This window comes from Astyanax mexicanus, chromosome 13 (assembly GCF_023375975.1).
Source record: "Astyanax mexicanus isolate ESR-SI-001 chromosome 13, AstMex3_surface, whole genome shotgun sequence".
In the NCBI taxonomy this organism is placed as follows: domain Eukaryota; kingdom Metazoa; phylum Chordata; class Actinopteri; order Characiformes; family Acestrorhamphidae; genus Astyanax; species Astyanax mexicanus.
The window spans coordinates 34,872,578-34,888,891 of record NC_064420.1 but is presented as its reverse complement, the minus strand read 5'-3'; the positions used below and the strand labels follow the sequence as shown (position 1 = coordinate 34,888,891).

Here is a 16,314-nt window from a genome sequence, read left to right as displayed (position 1 = left end):
GCGATCATTCTCCTATACTGAACCTACTGTCCCTTCATTCGTCATCTTTGATCTGTTAAATGTTTTATTTAAAATTAAAAATTCCTTTTTCTTTTAGCTAATATTTCTAAAGTGCTAGACCTTCTAATCCTTCTAAATGGGAGCAACATTTTTCCATCAAAACTTCTATATGCTTTACCCAGTTTTGCTGAAATTGGATGTTGGTGTTGACCCATTCTCTGAACCGTTTAGTTTAGACATTAAATCAGTACTGATGAGTGCTCTTCATGCTTGTGAAATGAGGTCTTCTAAGTTTTCACATTGTGAAATTTGCTCCATTTTATTCACTATTGTATCAATAGCAACATTTCAATGAAAATTTCTAAAATGAAATGCAAAAAATGTGCAACTGAAAGTAAGTCTTTTAAAAGGCAAGGATTTTTGCAGAAAGGTTTGTTCTGCAATAAGTAAATGAATAAAAAGCAAAAAGTGTAAGCCAGGTTGTTAAACTAAAATCTTAACAAATATATGTCACAATACCCACTGACACTTATTTTAAAATAATTATTACATGCATATTACAGAACTGTATGATCCTATATCACCTGCAAAAGCCTGCCAATTTAAATTCTTAGGGGTCTTTTAAATAAAATCATTTTTTGGTAACTCTAGATCAGTTGTTCTCAAGCTGTGTTAAATGTGCCAGTGATGGTATGCAAAGCATTTCACCACATTACACCAGCTGACCTCAGAAAATGTAATGCATACACAAAGTTTAATTTTTAAGTTTTTATATTTAATTTTCACATCAGGTTTGTTTGTGTTCAGTGTTTACCCCTGGAAGACTGTATGTAAGTCTAAACTTCAATTTCATTGGCCCTATAAATTAACCCTGTGGAACTGTGCTTCACAATAGTTTCTGTGTTAGTAATAACAGCAAAATAATTAGGACAAGCAAATGTTACAGAAATTCAATTTATTTTTATAATTCATCACAAACTTGCAGTTGGTGTTGGAGACAGTGTTTGGGTGTACAGAATAGCTTTATAACCAATATATTCTACATAGTAATTTAATATTATTTACATGTTGTCCTAGCTTTTTCCATCTTATTTCTGCATTTATGTTCTGCGGATCGGATTTAGTTGAGGGAGCTAACTCTGCTGGTGTCCTGTGTCTGGGACAGGGAATGATGAGTTGGACAGATATGGGACTGGTGGAGCTGCGTCAGAATCTTTCATCAGGCAGGGCTTTTACTCAACCCCCTTCATGAAGTCCAGAAACTCTGTAGGTTTGAGAGAAAATACAAAAATATATTAAAATAGAATATATTAGATGGGATTGCTTATATTAATTTATTCCCATACATGTGATAGATTAGGCCATTTATTGTTAACAGTGTAACATTAACCAGCATAAAAACATAAAAAATATAAACTCTTACTATACAGTATTCATTCAAATAGTAATTAAAATGTCCACTGCCATAAAATTTTGCGGTGTTTAATTTCATTGAACTTGACCTGACACAATTCAAAAATGCATACAAATAAAAATAAATGCCACAGAAAAGCTGCCAAAAGGTATATTGAATTATTGTTCAGTCTTAATTGCATGTAAGTTAATTTTCCCTGTAAATTGAAACTGACTGAAAACATACCATCATAATCAATCTTGCCATCGTTGTTTTTGTCTCCGTCCTTCATGAGCTCCTCTATGTCATCCTCAGTGATGGCCTCCCCTGTAGATTCCAGCATGTTCTTCAGCTCGTCTAAGTCAATGTAACCGTCTCCGTTTCTAAAAAAAAAAAGGACATAGTATTACACGGTATTAGACTGGAATTGATGAGGTATTAATGATGGGTAATCATTTCTAATCCTGGATTGTTTCCTTACTTATCAAACATGCGGAAGACCTCTGCAAGCTCCTCCTCCGATTTTCCTTTGCTCTCCTCTTTCATGCAGCGCACCATCATGACCAAGAACTCATCGAAATCCACTGTCCCGCTGCCTACACACACACACACACACACACAGCCACAATACCCCAATTAATTAATATAATTGTACATTTTAGTGCTAATTTGTTTCGGTTGTCTATTTATTGCTATTTCAATAAGTAGACCTGTAATCTTAAACCAGCTAACTTTGCCTCTAAAGGAGGCTCAACGGTTCAAGACCAACATGTCTGTTATGGTGTTCAATACTGAGCATTAGTGTTGCAATTAACTAAATATTAGCAAAATAAAGGTTTTTCCATATTTAAATATAATCACATTCGGACAACCTGTTTAACATACATGTTTGGAAATAAATAAACAAATTGTCTACAAAAAAATAAATAAATATGGCAGTTTGGTATAATAACTGAACCAGCATAAGAATGCAATATTCATATTTGAAGGCCCTTCACTTACAGCTACAAATATGAACTTTAATAACAACTTCTTGATGGATTCATTTCAGAATCTAATTTGGTGGTGCATAGAGGCAAAATTACTAAATTATATCACCATCCAAATTTGACTTTTGTATGCAGAAATGTTTGCATACAATTTCATCTGGTGTAGTTATAGTTTATTTCATTATTTTAATGTATTTAGGGACCCAAAATGATTGCATTTGAACAGGCTCAACATATCTGTAGGACGGCCATGTGTGACATAGAGCCAATGTAGGACAGAGGTAAAATCTGTGAAATAGACTCAAACATGTGATACAGGATTATATGTACGGCATAGTCCAACATATGTTACAATGGCCCAAATGTCTATGTAGACCTAAATATCTTATGTAGGCCTAAATGTATGATGTGGGCTAAAATGTCTAATGTAGACCCAAATGTATGATGTGGGCTAAAATATCTCATGTAGGCCCAAATGTGTGACATAGGCCCAAATGTATGATGTGGGCTAAAATGTCTAATATAGGCCAAAAGGTATGTTGTGGGCTAAAATGTCTAATATAGGCCAAAATGTATGCTGTGGGCTAAAATGTCTAATGTAGACCCAAATGTATGATGTGGGATAAAATGTCTAATGTAGGCCCAAATGTATAATGTGGGCTAAAATGTCTAATGTAGACTCAAATGTATGATGTGGGCTAAAATATCTAATGTAGGCCTAAATGTATAATGTGGGCTAAAATGTCTGACATAGGCCCAGATGTATGATGTGGGCTAAAAAGTTTAATGTAGGCCCAAATGTATGATGTGGGCTAAAATGTTTAATGTAGGCCCAAATGTATGATGTGGGCTAAAATGTCTAATGTAGGCCCAAATGTATGATGTGGGCTAAAATGTCTAATGTAGGCCCAAATGTATGATGTGGGCTAAAATGTCTAATGTAGGCCCAAATGTATGATGTGGGCTAAAATGTCTAATGTAGGCCCAAATGTATGATGTGGGCTAAAATGTCTAATGTAGGCCCAAATGTATGATGTGGGCTAAAATGTCTAATGTAGGCCCAAATGTGTGACATTGGCCCAAATATGTGATACAGGCTCAAGTATGTGACTCAGACCCAAATGCCCCGGTAATGTCTGACATACCATCTTCATCTACTTCGTCCACCATCTCCTGCAGCTCTTCTTGAGTGGGGTTCTGGCCCAGCATCCTCATCACCTTCCCCAGCTCCTTAGTGCTGATGCAGCCATCCTCAGCGTCCTGCACGAAGATGTCAAAAGCAGCGCGGAACTCTGCCAGAGACACGTTCACACACACAGACACACAGCACTTCAGATCGGGGTAGTCATGACAGCAGGACAAAACATTGAGATGCAGGCCTGAAACACTTCATCTATAGATAGAGAGTGAAAGGAAAGGCTTACCATTTTTCTGTTCCTCTGTTAAGTTCTCAACCTGTTAGAAGGAGGAAAGAGAAACAGCTGAAGGCCCAGGAAGTAATCGGAGAGGTCGTGACAAGATGTCATTCCACAAATACTGACCAGGTTCTATTCTTTACACATAAAAGTTACTCGTTTTATTTTCGACACTCACGTTAACACCTAGCCATCAGACACCAGATACTCTCGCCGTTGTTAATCTCAGTAACTGCTGTCCTCCTGACCCTTCAATCATTCAGCAGCTATTGTAGGATATTTTTAGCATCCTCAGCAGGTTTATACTGACTGATTCGTGCTGAGCACTTTTTTCATTTTACATTGGCTAAAGAACAGAAACCAAACCCCAGTGACCTCCCTCAGCCTGACCTCATAAAACCTTTTTAAAGATTTAACCTTGAGGACTTGCTAGCATAGCCATACGACAAACTTAAGATCATACTTTGCCACACTGTGAATTCCATCCACAATAAGGCTCTTTTTAAGGAGAAAAATTAGAGGTAGAAGAAGGAGATGTTATATTAGTATTTTAGATGTAATCTAAACCAATTAAAATTCTAACACATTTTTTTTAATTCAATCATTCTTTCATTCATTTCTCTTCTTCATCTCTTTACCCCTAAATCCTTCCATAAAAGTAATCAGCGCTTACCGCTGCTTTGTATACATCATCCATGGCTGTCCTGAGTTGGAGCTCACTTCTTCAGAAAGTGACTGCAGGTAAATCCAGCTCTCCTCGCACTACGATGGACACAGGACAAAGAGTCCCAGGGCCACCTTCCCCGGCCTTTATGGCTGGAATGAGCGGCTCAGAAAAGACAAAGCCGGCTGTCACTCCCCTTTCCTATCTGAGAGAGAGAGAGAGGGGGGGGGGGGTATAGAAAAAGAAAGAGGACAAGAGAGAATGGGCTAAGGGATGGAATAGGCTATTAATAGGGGAGGAATGTCAGAGACAACAGGCAGGAGAGCGTGAGTTATGACAATAAGTCCTTGGCGCTGCTCCCTCTGGTCATCCAGCCAGCAGGCCCATATCAAGCTCTAAACTTAACCGCTGGTCACCTGCATTTGCCAATCACTGCTAGAGGAGCATCAGGCCTCTGCTGTAGGCAAGGCCAATAGACAAGAGCACAAAGGGAAATGGCCATAAACAGCCAGGCCTTTGTCAAACTGCTACACCACTGTTATTTTCACACCTGTTGGCGGGCTATTAATTCTGGCTTGAGCAGCTTTAGGGTTCATAGAAGCAGCCTGGGCTTCAGAAATTTTTCATTCCATTTACACTGAAGCTCATTTGGAAGTCGTCTCTACGCGGTTTTCTATTTTTAACTGGCAAACGTTTAAGCCTATATGTATTTGTTTAATTGGATAATAGCCCAACTGTAGTAATGTGTGTTCCTGTCTTATTTTAAACGCTCAAGCCCCACAAGGTTTTATTTTGGGCCTATGAAACATATGATAAATATGACAACAATGTAGTTATGAGGGTGAAGAACTGATTTGTGGTACTATGAACAGGGTTTAGGGCAGCGACCCAAAAGTGGGTCGTGGACACATTTGTTGTGGACAGCTTGTAAAAAATAAATACATATATTTTTTTAATTAATACTCATTTGCTGATGCTGATTAATGCTGATTTTCTACTCGCCAAATATATTGGGGGATAAACACACAGAGGGTTACTTACTAATGTACTAATGTAGAGAAGTGAAATATCTAATTTTGTGGCCTTATTTATTTTGTGCAGTTTTGACATACACATAGTTGTCCTCCTCAGTTTCTTAAAATAATTGCTCTTAAATTCACTTTGCATGCATATGTATGTTTAACTAGGTTTTTCAAAAATAAATATATTTGGTTTGTATTCTATAAAAATGGCTTAAATGACCATGAGAAAATGTGGGTTCCAGGCTGAGTCCAGTCAAGAACCCTGGGTTTAGAGCAATGTTCAATCCTATCCGCAAAGAGCAGGTGTGCCCTTAAATCTGAGAGGGACATGTCATCTTCACATTTCTTAATTATTCGTTTGAACCTCCCCACATTTAATAGAAAATATTATGTAGCCCTGTGGAATTTCCCTGTTATTTAAATAAAGTTTTAGAAAAAACTCTAAAAAGGTTAATTTTTATAAGTACAATATTTTATTTGTGCTCACACATTTTAATTCATTCATTTCTGTTGTATTTCTGTTGGATGTGATTGGTTTAGTTGCCTGGGCGGGGCTAGGAGCTAGTTGTACTTAAATAGTGCAGCACAGCAGCATGTCCAAACTTGTCCAAACTGTGGCTAATGGACAGTTAAAGCACCTGTTACAATTTAAAGCATCTCAAATGAGGTAAATTGTGTTTATGTAATAAAACTTTAGGCTCTGTTGTTGGAAGCTTGTTAGCTAAAACAGTGTGTATTGGTTTGTCTCACAAACATGCTAACGCTAGCTAACTAGCTCAGAAGGGCTAAATTACAATGTGTAGCTAAAACATATACTCATTGAATTAAGTCACTATTGTAAGAACCTATTAATAATACACCAGAATGCAGTACATTGCATCGAATTCATTAAACATTTTATTATGGAGAATGCCCAGACCATCACCCCAGTGTGTCCCCCCAATGTGGCTGCAGGTTTAAATTATAAACTTGTTTAATTAATTGGTCAGTCTTCAAACAATATAAACAATACGTCCTCCTGATTCTGGGTTATTCAGGTAATTTATGTAAATACATTGTCTAGTTTGTATTAATTGATTTATTTTTAATATTTTATAACAAAACATCTATTTACCTACCTACCTACCACCTACCTAGATTTTTTTTTCTTTTAATGCCATTCTATTCCATTCAAGTCATTCTATTCAGAAACCTGGGTAGTACAGCTCTAACCAAATGCTTGTGGACACCTCTTAAATGCATTATACAATAAATGCATTGACTTTTTTTCCTTTGCACCTATTGCTGACACAGATCTGCTAATGCACACACAAACACACACACATACTTAATCTCGATTCTTGATAAACATGATTCTTGATAAACCATCTATTAGCACCATGCCTAATACCAGGTGTGAGCTAAAAGGGTATAATGTCACCAGACATTGAGCTATGGAACAGTCAAACCATGTTCTGAACAACTGAATGATGATTGAACGTTATCCTATATCCTGACCTCACAGTCTAGGCACTAAATATATTCAAATCCTTTACAACAATGCTCCAAAATCTAGTAGAAAGCCTTTTCTGGAGAGTAGCGACAGGTTTTGAACATTTTTTAATATCCTTATTTTTATCTGTCTGTCTGCCTATCTATCTGTCTCTCTGTTTGTCTCTCTCTCACTCTCCTCCCCTCCCTTGGTTTTCTCAGTGCCATTCAGTGTCACGCTAGGATAGCTGCAGTATGACAGGGTTGGGTGAAGGCTGCAGAACTGACGTCATAACATGCACACACACACACACACACACACACACGTACACGGACACACAGCTGCTGTGGGTCCCCTCTGACCTTAAGAAGGCCATGCAGTTCTGAGCACTATAACGTGTTCCAGAGTAGAGGCCACGTAAATGTGTATTATGCTGCCCAGAGCAACCTCAGACACACTCACATTAAAAATCACTGCTTTAAATGATACTTTAACTCTAACATCTTTTCCTCTTCCACTCATCCTGCAGACTAAAACGCGAGCCGGTGACCTCATATTTATCTTATCTGGTCCAGAATTTTAGCAGAGGGCAGACAAAAGCAGGTAGACATTCTAAAAAAAAAAGTCTGAACCAGGGCTCTGCACTGCTCTAATCTAATAACTGTTTGGTGCATCACTCAGATGTATGATGGACATTGTCAGGGTGGCACAAAGATTTCAGTCCTAGTTAGTTAGGTGGTCCAGGTACAGTGACAGCCATAAATGGACTGTAAGTCACTCTAAACACGTGTATGGTGCTACCCAGACACCCGGACACAGTCACATCAAAAGTAAATGCTTTAAAATCAGTGCATTATCTAATAATCCTTATCTTCCAGACTGAAAACCCAGCCGGTGACCTCACATTTATCTTATCTGGTCCAGAATATTAGCACAGTGCTGACAATAGCTGGTAGCTTGTGTCCATGTTTTCCACACCCAGCACCCACCTGCCTCAGCCACCTCACAGTGAGAACATGTCACAGCTGAGGAACGGGGCAGGGGGGGAGGGGGGGGATATACTGGGAAATTAGACAAGTGGAGGTGGTGGAGGAGAGGGGGGGGTTGTACAGTCTGTCCTGCAGGGCGAGACTACACTGATGATTCAGTTTGGACAGGAGTGTGGGTGGTTTGTCAAATAGTTTGTCTTGTTCTGGTGTCTTCACTGCTGTTTGTTTGGAGAGTCGCTCGGGGTCATCCATCCGTTCGCACCCTCACAGGAACACAGATGCAGTCTTGCTCACACGGGGAGGCATTATTTACTTAGCCTCACCAACAGCTAATTTAAGACAAAATAGAGAAGTGATCTGCATAAAACCCGGCCTGCAGTGTTTGTGTTTCTGTGTTTGCAAAAGAGTTTAAATTAAACAGTGATTTTAAAGCATCATTTCCAGTAAACTCAGCAGGTGAATCCTGGTATAATAAATAATCTGTTATTTACAGTATATAATTTGGGCTTATATTTGGTTGCTTGTTAAGTCGTGCAAATGTTTGAACTCAACTCAACTTACCTCGCCTTTATTTCTGTATCCGTTTTTTGTGTGTGGTTTTACAAGGTTAGCTTAATAAAATATATCAGCTATAAATAATGTCCGAAAAACAGTATAACATTAATACAATAAAAGCAAATTGGCCAAAGAAAAGTGGCCAATATCAATATAACTTAGTTATATAGTTGTTTAAATTTTATACTAACAGTGGGTAACAGTACATTTATAAAAGTTAACTCTTGGTAAACATTTCTTACAAATATAAAGCAATGTTAACCTTGACTTTAAAGTACTTTTTGTATATTTTTGTATAGTTTTATTTAATGTGGCAAGGTTTTTACAAAAATATCTAAAATATGTATTTTTAAATTATATTTTTAAGATAAAAATATCCAGCTATTTAAACATGTCCAAGATGTCCCTGTCCATCCTGTTATTTTGGGTTAAACCAACCCCTTTAACAAAAAGTAACTTTTGACCTCAGCGACATCACAAACTTTACACTGTTTTCTTTTCAAGGGAATGAAGACGCTTGATGCATGTTTAGCAGTTATTGTATTAATTTCATGTAATACTGATCCTACTCTCTCCATACCTAGCTGAGGTAAAGCTTAAGCTGTTCACCCTATCAAAGTAAAATATTAAGCTAATTAAAATAAATGTATTTTACAACCACATTTTTTTCTACAGACAATTTTCACGAATTTTATTCTCCCTGTTGTGCATCTTGCCATAACAGGATCGACATATGTCTGAGAGCAAAAAAAACAAAAAACAAAATAATGATTAAGAGGGGAAAGTGATTTCTGTGTAGTCTAAAGCAAAAGACTGACGGAAAATAATTTTCAGATAGGTGTAAAAACGCAACAACCCATAACACACATTTTAATAGATTCATTCTTATTGCATGACATACGACATATACAAAACAAAGTACTGTTGATATGGGTGGCTGGTGGCTCTGCACTACTTCACAATACTCTCGTAACCTTTGCAGAACATTGGTATGTTACTAATACACATCCTCAGAAAACTAAAGTAATAAAAGTATTAAAAAGCCCATATTAAGTGACCATAAAGTTTTAACACCTTTAAGGTTTTAAAGGCGTTTGATACTAAATAACAAGAGGCATATTATAATGGCAAGACTGCAACTGTAAAAATCCAAAGTAAAAATTCAAGTAGTTCAGCTTGGTTTCCTCTTAATTATATTCCAGAGGTTTTCAAGTTGGTAAAATAAAAAAAAAAAACACATAATTTTTAAGTGGTCTGTTATTTCTTTCCAGATCTGTATATTAATCCAAACAGTTACCATGCTATGCCATTTTATAGTAGTTTTTGCATTACAAATATAACTGAATTATACAGAAATTCCCATAATGCATATAAGTTATAGGGCTAAAACTGTAACAGTTTTGGGGTTTGGAAATTTGCAGGTTACTTCCCTGTTTTGGCTTTGTTGGATTTTTTTTTTTAATATTTGCGTTTAAGAATCATGGTATGTCATTTTTTTATGTTTTAATGTTGTAGAAATGTTAACTTCTAACTTTTTTTAGTAATATAATATTGATTATATAAAATTTATTTAAAATGTGTTTTGTTGTGTTTGTATTACAGTATTTTTGACCAGTAACTAAAATCATTAAAATGGACAGGCTATGCAGGATTGTACCGCTGATACCTTTTCTACTGCTGTATAACAAGTTTCTATTCTTCTCACCCAATGAATCTCTGTGAGGTTAGTCATGTTAGCACTAAAACCCTGTAAGGTTTCTTCACAGTATGTTTAAGAAAGCTGGCTGCTCTGTGGAATGCCATCCTGGCTAGAGGAGATTGTGAAAATCATATAGCTGCTATATAAACATGTATAGGTGTCATGTGTGTTGTAGCCAGTGTTGGCTGAGCAAACGTTAAGGAGTCACAAGACTATCTCTCACTCTATAGTGATTCTTTGTGGTCAATATATCCCCTGGTGGTGACCCCAGTGTGTGTGTTTGTGTGACCTTATAGTCCATGTCATAACATTTAACTCTTTAAACTCTATATAAGCCCACACTTCAGTTCTTCACTCTCATAGCTACAGTACTGAGATCATTATTAGAAAATGTATATGCCCCAAAATTGAGATCTGTGGGACACCACAGTATACAGCTCTGGAAAAAATAAGAGACCACTTCAGTTTCTGAATCAGTTTCTCTTATTTTGCTATTTATAGGTACATGTTTGAGTAAAATGAACAATGTTGTTTTATTGTATTTTAATTACGATAAACACTTCTCCCAAATAAATATAATTGTCATTGTCAGAAATGGCTAAATAAAAAAAAATCAGATCTTTCAGACCTCAAATAAAGAAAACAAGTTCATATTCATAAAGTTTGAAGAGTTCAGAAAAAAAAAATTGGTGGAATAACCCTGGTTTTTAATCACAGTTTTCATGTTTTTGCATGTTCTTCTCCACCAGTCTTACACACTGCTTTTGGATTTGCACTCCTGGTGCAAAAATTCAAGCAGTTCATCTTAGCTTCCTCTTGATTATATTCCAGAGGTTTTCAATTTGGTAGAATCAAAGAAACTGTAATATAATTTGTAAGTGGTCTGTTTTTTTCCAGAGCTGTATATTAATCCAAACAGTTACCAAGTATCTTATAGTCATTTCTGCATTACAAATATAACTGAATTATATAGAAAAGTCCCATAATGCGTTTAAGTTATAGGGCTAAATACTTGGCCAGAGATTAAACTTAGTTTGGGTCTGAAATGGAATACATACATTGTAGTTCACCACTAAAGACCCTTTAGTCTAAGATTAAGCAGGATCTCAGGCTGGGAGACCAGCCAGTATCATCAAAAACTCAGGGTAGACAGCAGGAAATGACATATGTATAATTTCATATTCATAGCCATTCTAATTACACAGAATTATGGGGTATTTTAAGCTGTGGATATGTATAGCAGTGGATCACTGGTGAAGGGGAGCTGTGTGTCTGTGGTAGAGAGACACTCCATTTGTATGTCTGTCTCCCTCTATTTATCTTCTGAGTTAGACAGCACTGTCTTTCTTTTTGGCCGATGTCTTCCTCCTTTTGAGATGTACGTGTTAATGGACCGGTGCCAGGCAGGAATATGTTGAGGGCGAGACAGGCGCTGGAAGAGCCAGTCCGTCCACTCCCCTGTTTTACACTCATTTTTCATATCTGCCTCACTTGTCCATCTCAAGTGTGAACACTGTGTCATGCTGGCATGCAGAGTGTTACCAACACCTCAGCATCGCTGTCAGCAATGTTGCAATCTCTCTCTCTCTCTTTGTCTCTTACTCTCACTTGCTGCCTCTCTTTCTCTATTGTCTCTTCTGTCTCTTTCTCTTTCTCTCTCTAGCCAAATGCTTCTCCATGTCTTCTTTCTCTTTCTCACCTCTTGCTACTATCTCTCCTACTATCACTTCTATCAGTATTTCTATCTAAATTAGTGAATAAAAAATGTTGAAATGTCTATATTTCTTTATATATATTTTTTCATAGCCTTATATATTTTCTATTCTTCTTTGTTTTAATTTATATGTTTGAATATGTTTCTTATTGTATTGTGTTGTTGCTGCTGGATCCCTAAATTTCCTTCGGGATAAATAAAGTATCTATCTATCTATCTGTCTGTCCATCCGTCCGTCCGTCCATCCGTCCATCCGTCTATCTATATGTGACCTAAAACTTCACCAGATTTTCACACAAGTCCTACAATGGATAATGAGAATCAAACAAAACAAATGAGACATAATTTTAAGGTATGATAATTAATTATTAATTTATAAATAAATAGTAAGGAACATGATCTAATATTACATACCTGAGAGTGGCAAAAGTCTGTGAACCTTCAGGATTATCACACAGTCCCTCAACACTAAGGAGAACACTAAACGACATTGCTGTCCGTCTGCAGTTTGCTTAAGCTAACATGGGCAAGCCAGAAAAACAGTTTTGTAGATATATGAGACCAAATAAAGAGAAGCACTGTTTGGAGAAAGGAAAACACTGCATTCCAACAGAAAAGCCTATCTATGAAACGTGGTGGTGGTAGTATCATGGATCGATGTGCCTATTTGGCTGCAGCTGGGCCAGGATGGCTTATAATTTTGAATATTTTACAATCAAATCCTGTAGGAAAATATCAGGACATCTGTGTATAAACTGAATCTTAAGAGAATGTGGGTGATGTAGCAAGACACAACCCTGGCACACAAGTCATTCTACTAAAAAAAATGCTTATAGAAAAACAGAGTTTTGGACGTTTTGGAAAGGCCAAGTCAAAGTCCTGTGAAGATCCACGTTGAAGCTGTTTTGTAGCTCTTCCTCCAAGCAACACTTCCTCCTTACAACTTTTACAATAAGAAAATTATACTGGATCATTTTCTTCAATAAATAAATGACCATGTATAATATTTCTGTCTCATTTGTTTGATTGTGTTGTCCGTTCTGTTTACTGTTTTACTGTCTCTCTCTTCTTCTACATTTATATTTATCTCCTTCTGTTTGGTTATAGATGCCTCTGTGTTTAACTGTCTCCTAGTAAATCTTTTACTTCTATCCTCGCTCTCTTTATTTTATCTTACTGTTTCTGTCTTATTTCTGTCTCTCTTTCGGCAGCTGCCTTATTATATTCTTCTACTTAATAGTCTTTTACTGTCTTTCTCCCTCTACTGCCTCTGTCTCCTACTATCACTTTCTCTCCAACTGCATGTCTCTTACTGTCTCTCTTCTTCCAGCTGCCGTTCTCTAACATCATCTCTCTCTACTGTCTCTCTCCCTCCAACTGCCTCTCTCCTACTGTCTTTCTCTTTTCAACTGCCTCTATAATTTTACTGCCTCTGTCTTCTACTTTATTCCTCCCTCTACTGCCTCTGTCCTCTACAGTCACTTTCTCTCCTATGCTGTATGTCTCTTACTGTCTCTTTTCTTCCAGCTGCCATTCTCTAATATCATCTCTCTCTCCAACTGCCTCTCTCCTGCTGCCTTTCTCCCTTTAACTGCCTCTATAATCTTACTGCCTCTGTCTTCTACTGTCTCTCTTCCTACAATTGCCTCTCTCCTACTGTCTTTCTCCCTTTCTTCAACTGTCTTTCTCTTTTTTAGCTGCCTCTATAATCTTACTGCCTCTGTCTTTTACTTTATTCCTCCCTCTACTGCCTCTGTCCTCTACAGTCACTTTTTCCCCTGCTGCATGTCTCTTACTGTCTCTCTTCTTCCAGCTGCCGTTCTCTAATATCATCTCTCTCTACTGCATCTCTCTCTCCAACTGCCTCTCTCCTGCTGCCTTTCTCCCTTTAACTGCCTCTATAATCTTACTGCCTCTGTCTTCTACTGTCTCTCTTCCTACAATTGCCTCTCTCCTACTGTCTTTCTCCCTTTCTCTAACTGTCTTTCTCTTTTTTAGCTGCCTCTATAATCTTACTGCCTCTGTCTTCTACTTTATTCCTGCCTCTACAGTCACTTTCTCTCCAACTGCATGTCTCTTACTGTCTCTCCTCTTCCAGCTGCCTTTCTCTTACACCATCTCTCTCTCTACTGCATCTCTCTCCCTCCAACTGCCTTCCTTCTACTGTCTTTCTCCCTTCAACTGCCTCTTATTCTTATCTTCTACCATTTCTCTCCCTCCAACTGCCTCTCTTCTACTGTCTTTCTCCCTTTCTTCTACTGTCTTTCTCCTTTCAACTGCCTCTATAATCTTACTGCCTCTGTCTTCTACTTCATTCCTCCCTCTACTGCCTCTGTCCTCTACAGTCACTTTCTCTCCAACTGCATGTCTCTTACTCTCTTTTCTTCCAGCTGCCGTTCTCTAATATCATCTCTCTCTACTGCATCTCTCTCCCTCCAACTGCCTTTCTCCCTTCAACTGCCTCTATAATCTTACTGCCTCTGTCTTCTACTGTCTCTTTACCTCCAACTGCCTGTGTCTCCTATTGTCTCTGTCCCCCTGCTGCATCTCTCTCCATCCAAATGCCTCTCTCCTACTGTCTTTCTCCCTTCAACTGCCGCCCATTCTTACTGCCTCTGTCTTCTACTCTCTATGCCTCCAACTGCCCGTGTCTCCTATTGTCTCTGTCCCCCTGCTGCATCTCTCTCCATCCAATTGCTTCTTTTTTTCTTACAGCATCTCCATCCTTCTGTCTCTCTCTTACCTACAACTTCTTCCTCGGACTGCTTCACTCTTCTACTGCCTCTCTATTTTATACCACTTCTTTCCTTTCTCTTTCTCTGCCTTTCTCTCTCTCTCCCTTTCTCCCCTGATCTCTCTCTCCTTCTCTCTCTGCTTCTGTTTCTTTTCCTCTCTCAGTCTCTAAAAATGCTTCAGTAAGGTAAACACAGCATAACCACAGCCTGAGTTAAAGAGGAATGATGTTTCTGAAAATGGGACGAGAGCAGTCGGGGATGTTCCTTGTACACGTTTAACCCCCGTCATCCCCCCGCTGTCTCCCCCCTCCTCCTCCTCTCCTTCCTGCTGGCTCTGAGCGTCTTTAAGAGGGCAGCTGGAGGTGAGAGTACAGGTACACGCAGAGTGAGAGTTCACACACATACACTGCAGGTCAGAGGCAGAGCAGAAGCATGAGAGCAGCGTGGCTATTATGTGTGTGTGTGAGTGCATGTTTAGGAGTTTTATCTGTGGAAGTGGATGATCTGAATGCGCTGGACAACACAGGTAATAATGGGACAGAGTCAGACTCACCTGCCAGTGAATTCTTGGACACACCTGCCTTGGAGACAGCGCTGGCAGATTCAAGTAAGTTGTGCTGTGATTACATGACCATGCTGTGTTAAGGGGTGTGAACTGGGTTTCTGCAGAGCCTCAGTTCTCAGTTCATTACTGAGAGGAAGAGAGATGATTTGTGTTTCATATATAAACAGTGAGGTTTATTTCATTTTGTCATATATTTATATTAGTGCTGTCATTGGATAATGTTGTATATCAGTGGCACCTTTATTAAGGAAGGACAGGAACATGCAGAACTTTAACAACAGTTAATGTACCATGATGATATTTCAACTTTTAGTCATTTTGTTTAATGATTGCAAATATGTACTGTATTAGAGACTCTAATAATTGCATTTATTTACTATAATGTAATGTCTGACACAGATGTGCTGATGCACACACACTTTAAGAGCTTGTCTAGTCCCTGTAGAGAAGTATTGCCACTAGTGCCAGCACATAACGACAGGCGTGGCAAGATAAATACAAAGCTTCCAGCATTGAGCTGTGGAACATTGGAACTGTGTTCACTTGAATGATGGTGCACTATCCCGTACCTTTGAGATGGGTTGTGGAAAGTGGTGATAAAGTAAAAGATGTGGTGATCATCCAACATCCTGACCTCAGTGAGGTTTAGTAAAAAGCCTTCCAGCCTGAACAATAGAACAATAATCGTCGCTGTCCAATGAAAAACACTTATCTTCATTTTTGTCTATTTTTAGTTTATTACATAATTTGAATAGACAAACTGTCCCCTACACTGTGCCAAAATTTCTTGATGAACTGACCAATAGAAACTCTTCAAAATGACCTAAAATAAACTCTTTTTACATTGACTTCCACTGAAAGTTTACAAGGTTTTTTCTCTCTCTTGTAAAGTTGCTGTTTTGGGGATAAGTGTTTTTCATTGGACAGCGACGACACATATGTTTTAACTTTTTAAACTTTTTTTAAAATATAATGCATGTTTTACACTAGGTATTGAGAAATATATGCATTTAAGTTATGGGGCCAGATTGTTAGACATAAATTAAACCTAGACTCACTTTTAGTCTGAAATTGACTAAAATACTGAATATTAGCAATACAAA

The 16,314-nt window shown here is 37.9% G+C and overlaps 2 protein-coding genes across 2 annotated transcripts in view; one reads left to right on the top strand and one right to left on the bottom strand.

Moving 5' to 3' along the window:
• Positions 1–940: 940 nt before the first annotated feature.
• Positions 941–4,659, bottom strand: tnnc1b (troponin C type 1b (slow)). Its single transcript, XM_007249867.4, has 6 exons — positions 4,471–4,659; positions 3,807–3,837; positions 3,528–3,674; positions 1,875–1,989; positions 1,640–1,776; positions 941–1,264 (listed from the first exon to the last, which is right to left on the bottom strand). Exons 1-6 carry the CDS (start codon positions 4,492–4,494, stop codon positions 1,233–1,235), a joined length of 486 nt encoding a protein of 161 aa, XP_007249929.1. The 5' UTR covers positions 4,495–4,659; the 3' UTR covers positions 941–1,232.
• Positions 4,660–14,864: 10,205 nt separating this feature from the next.
• The window catches only part of si:dkey-32e6.6 (extracellular matrix protein 2), a 28,806-nt gene continuing 27,356 nt past the window's right edge, over positions 14,865–16,314 (top strand). Inside the window, exon 1 of the mRNA XM_007250009.4 lies at positions 14,865–15,253. Coding sequence (XP_007250071.3) covers positions 15,079–15,253 — 175 coding nt within the window. The 5' untranslated portion in view covers positions 14,865–15,078. The remainder of the gene's footprint in view (positions 15,254–16,314) is intronic.

What these genes read in the sequence shown, in the direction of transcription:
- tnnc1b (XM_007249867.4), bottom strand. Translation starts at nt 4,494, where the DNA reads ATGGATGATGTATACAAAGCAGCG. An exon ending in AACAGAGGAACAGAAAAATG is followed by an intron (nt 3,675 to 3,806) that starts GTAAGCCTTTCC and finishes TGTCTCTGGCAG; the next exon opens with AGTTCCGCGCTGCTTTTGAC. An exon ending in GGACGAAGTAGATGAAGATG is followed by an intron (nt 1,990 to 3,527) that starts GTATGTCAGACA and finishes GTGTGTGTGTAG; the next exon opens with GCAGCGGGACAGTGGATTTC.